General features: G+C 44.8%; 1 protein-coding gene across 1 annotated transcript in view; it reads left to right on the forward strand.

Moving 5' to 3' along the window:
• The window catches only part of ctsc (cathepsin C), an 11,985-nt gene that overhangs the window by 4,810 nt on the left and 2,175 nt on the right, over positions 1–5,000 (forward strand). Inside the window, exons 3-7 of the mRNA XM_031574077.2 lie at positions 885–1,048; positions 1,589–1,744; positions 3,215–3,333; positions 4,155–4,286; positions 4,871–5,000. The exon at positions 4,871–5,000 is cut by the window's right edge and continues 103 nt beyond it. Coding sequence (XP_031429937.1) covers positions 885–1,048; positions 1,589–1,744; positions 3,215–3,333; positions 4,155–4,286; positions 4,871–5,000 — 701 coding nt within the window. The remainder of the gene's footprint in view (positions 1–884; positions 1,049–1,588; positions 1,745–3,214; positions 3,334–4,154; positions 4,287–4,870) is intronic.

Consider the following 5,000-nt stretch of genomic DNA (forward strand, 5'->3'; position numbering starts at 1 on the left):
AATCTTTTAGCTCAGGTTGAGCATGACTACACAAAATGTTACATCTCCCTCCCTTGCTCTCGCTCGCTCTCTCAATTTTAAAGGTTGTCAAAGCTTGTACAGACATATGAATATATAAATATATATATATATAATCTCTGTCTTTTCTTCTAGTACTCCCAGCTCTGATCTCTGTGTCTGTCTCTCTGTCTGTCTGTCTCTCTTCTATATAATATATATAACAATAATAATAATAATAATATATATAATCTGTCTCTTCTATATAATATATATAACAATAATAATAATAATATATATATATAATGTGTGTCTCTTCTCCCAGTACTCCCAGCAAGGCTCTGATCTCTGTGTCTCTTCTATATAATAATAATAATATATATATAACAATAATATATATATATATATATAATCTGTGTCTCTTCTATATAATATATATATAATAATAATATATATGTAATGTGTGTCTCTTCTATATAATATATAACAATAATAATAATATATATATAATCTGTGTCTCTTCTATATAACAATAATAATAATATATATATAATCTGTGTCTCTTCTATATAATATATATATATATAATAATAATAATATATATGTAATGTGTGTCTCTTCTATATAATATATAACAATAATAATAATAATATATATAATCTGTGTCTCTTCTATATAATATATATAACAATAATAATAATAATATATATAATCTGTGTCTCTTCTATATAATATATATAACAATAATAATAATATATATATATAATCTGTGTCTCTTCTATATAATATATATAACAATAATAATAATATATATATATAATCTGTGTCTCTTCTATATAATATATATAACAATAATATATATATATAATGTGTGTCTCTTCTCCCAGTACTCCCAGCAAGGCTCGGAGGTGACCAGCTACTGTGACCAGACGATGCCCGGCTGGGTGCACGATGTGCTGGGGAACAACTGGGCCTGTTTCACGGGCAAGAAGATCACCGCTGTCCCCCCACGCAGACACACACCCCCCCACCTCAAACACTCAGAGCACCGGTCAGTGTGTGTGTGTGTGTGTGTGGTGTGTGTGTGTGTGGTGTGTGTGTGTGTGTGTGTGTGTGTGTGTGTGTGTGTGTGTGTGTGTGTGTGTGTGTGTGTGTATGAGTGAGAGTGTGTTTCACGGGCAAGAAGATCACCGCTGTACCCCCCCGCAGACACACACCCCCCCACCTCAAATACTCAGAGCACCGGTCAGTGTGTGTGAGTGTGTGTGTGTGTGTGACTGAGAGAGTGAGATAGTGTGTGTGAGTGAGATACTGTGCTTAAAGTTGTTGAAGAGGTATTTTGTGTGAGTTTCTGGTTAGTGTGTGTGTGTGTGCTGTGGTAATCGCATAAGACCTTTCTCTAAACAGGATGGGATTGTCCTGTTACCAACATCTAATGTTTGCATGGTGTGTGTGTGTGTGCGTGTGTGTGTGTGTGTGTGTGTTTGCGTGGTGTGTGTGTGTGCCTGTGTGTGTGTGCCTGTGTGTGTGTGTGTGTGTGTGTATGCGTGGTGTGTGTGTGCCTGTGTGTGTGTGTGTGTGTGTTCCACAGCTTGCTGCAGCAGATCTACAAGCCGAGTGAGGAGTTTGTGGAGGCCATTAATTCCGCCCAGGACTCCTGGAGAGCCACGAGCTACAAACAGGAGCAGCTCTTCACACTCCAGCAGCTCTTGAACAGGGCAGGAGGACCCCAATCACGCATCCCACAGTAATACACACAGACACACAGACACACAGACAGACACAGACACGAGCAGCTCTACACCCTCCAGCAGCTCTTGAACAGGGCAGGAGGACCCAGCTCACGCATCCCACAGTAATATACACACACACACACAGACACACAGACAGACACAGACACGAGCAGCTCTACACCCTCCAGCAGCTCTTGAACAGAGCAGGAGGACCCCGATCACGCATCCCACAGTAATATACACACACACACACTCTCACACACACACACACACACACACACACACACACACCCTCCAGCAGCTCTTGAACAGAGCAGGAGGACCCAGCTCACACATCCCACAGTAATACACACACACACACACACACACACACACACTCCAGCAGCTCCTGTACAGAGCAGGAGGACCCAGCTCACGCATCCCACAGTAATATACACACACACACACACACACACACACACACACACACACACACACACACACACACACACACACACACACTCTCTCCGGCAGCTGCTCTACAGAGCAGGAGGAGCCAGCTCACGCATCCCACAGTTACTCACTAACAAACACAAACACAAACACACACACACACACTCACACACACACACTCGCACATACACTTGCACATACTGTTAAAATGAACTGTATTTGCGTGTTGGTTTCAGAGAATCCGAGTAAGAGACCGCCAAACGAAGCACTTAGTTGATACAAGTTGAGTTTACTGAAGATAAGGGTTGCACAAAATTCAGTCTGGTTGGCTGAGTCACACAAGAGCTCCGTCACCACAGACTGAGAGAATGCATTCTGGATTTACATAGAGAGATTAGTCTTATAAGTCCAGTCTTCACTGATGTTACTTCCTGGGGGCCTCCAGGTATACGCCTCTCTGGGACTGCATGTTTTAGTCGTAATTTCTGGCCTGACAATTATGTTCTGTGAGTCTCCATCCTCCCATCTACAGATGGCCATTATCTGTCCTCCACCAAGCTGAAAAGGCCACTGGCCTGACCTTGTACTCGGCTTTGAATGTTATCTTTAGGCCTCTTTGTCTGCAAAACACATGGCAGGGAGGGACGAGACTCCTCTCCTGCACTTTACAGTATACTTATTTCCAGCTGCACTGCTATACTGGTTAAAAAAAATAGGCATATACATTGTTAATAGGCATAAGCTGTTAATAAATTCATATTGAACTGAATTTATCTTACAATACACACACTCATACTCACACACACACACAGTCACACACACACACTCACACGAACACACACACACACACTCACACGAACACACACACACTCACACGAACACACACACACACACACACACACACACACACACACACACAAACTCACACACACACACACACACACACTCAAAGGTCCTTAGAGCTAGTAAGTGGTAGTGAACACACTACACATGGGGGTGTTGACATTCTGAGGTGTGTGTGTGTGTGTGTGTGTGTGTGTGTGTGTGTGTAGACATGTTCGCCCTGCACCTGTTACCATGGAGATGGCGAAGTTGACAGCTGGACTTCCTGAGTACTGGGACTGGAGAAATGTGGGAGGAGTCAATTACGTCAGTCCAGTGCGTAACCAAGGTAACACACACACACACACACACCTTCTTTCTTCAGCGCAGACAAATTTGTAAAAAAAAAATTGTTACTCGCATGTTCTTCAGACCTTCACTGTCTTTTCAAATGGATTCAAACTGCAGCCTACCAGTTTGAGACGAGGCAAATACCATAGAGCTTTAGATCGATAACAATCTCAGGGTTCCTGTACTGAAATACCATAGAGAGCCGGGGTTTTCAACTGATTTTATCCCAGGGACCACCATTCTGACTAGAAAGTAATTTGCGGCCCACTGATGTGCCTGCACGCGCGTGTGTGTGTGTGTGTGTGTGTGTGTGTGTGTGTGTGTGTGTGTTGTAACCGCCGCCGCCGCCACTTAAACACTTAAATATGTGAAATGATCATCGGTACATCGCTAGCCGCCGCCACGCCCCCTCCCCCTGCACAGATATTCTGCCTATAACACGATATGTTCACGATATTCAAGAGTAATCTGGAAATGTGTTGAAATATCAAAGCAAATTTATAAAAATAAAAAAAATTCAATGGTGAACTGATCAACATAGGCTCATGTCGCGGACCCCCCCTGCAATGCCGTCGCGGACCACCAGGGGGCCACCAGGGACCCCCGGTTGAAAACCCCTGACATAGAGCTTTAGATCTATAACAATCTCAGGGTTCCTTTATGGCTTATTTCTGCTTATTAATCCCCCCCCCCCCATGTTGGATTGTGTGTGTGTGTGTGTGTGTGTGTGTGTGTGTGTGTGTGTGTGTGTGTGTGTGTGTGTGTGTGTGTGTGTGTGTGTGTGTGTGTGTGTGTGTGTGTGTGTGTGTGCGCGCGCAGAGACCTGTGGGAGCTGCTACTCCTTCTCCTCTATGGGAATGCTGGAGTCGAGGGTTCGAATCCTGACGAACAACACACACCAACCCATCCTCAGCCCCCAACAAGTAGTGTCCTGTTCCCAGTACTCACAAGGTACACACACACACACACACACACACACACACACACACACACACACACACACACACACACACACACACACACACACACACCAACCCATCCTCAGCCCCCAGCAAGTAGTGTCCTGTTCCCAGTACTCACAAGGTACACACACACACACACACACACACACACACACACACACACACAAATACAACACACTCACACACACACACACACACACAAATACAACACACACACACACACACACTCACACACACACACACACACACACACACACACACCAACCCATCCTCAGCCCCCAGCAAGTAGTGTCCTGTTCCCAGTACTCACAAGGTACACGCACACACACACACACACACACACACACACACACACACACACACCAGCCCATCCTCAGTCCCCAGCAAGTAGTGTCCTGTTCCCAGTACTCACAAGGTACACACACACACACACACACACATACACACACACACACACTCACACTCAGTCTCTCTCTCTCAGGCTGTGATGGGGGTTTCCCCTATCTCATTGGGAAGTATGTGCACACACACACTCACACACACACACTCACTCACTCTATCTCTCTATCTCAGGCTGTGACGGGGGGTTCCCCTATCTCATTGGGAAGTATGTGCAGGACTTTGGCATCGTGGAGGAGGACTGCGTTCCGTACCGCGGGGTGGACGCGCCCTGCTCCGTCCCCGACAACTGTCGCCGCCTCTA

Source organism: Clupea harengus, chromosome 9, assembly GCF_900700415.2.
Source record: "Clupea harengus chromosome 9, Ch_v2.0.2, whole genome shotgun sequence".
Lineage (NCBI taxonomy): Eukaryota > Metazoa > Chordata > Actinopteri > Clupeiformes > Clupeidae > Clupea > Clupea harengus.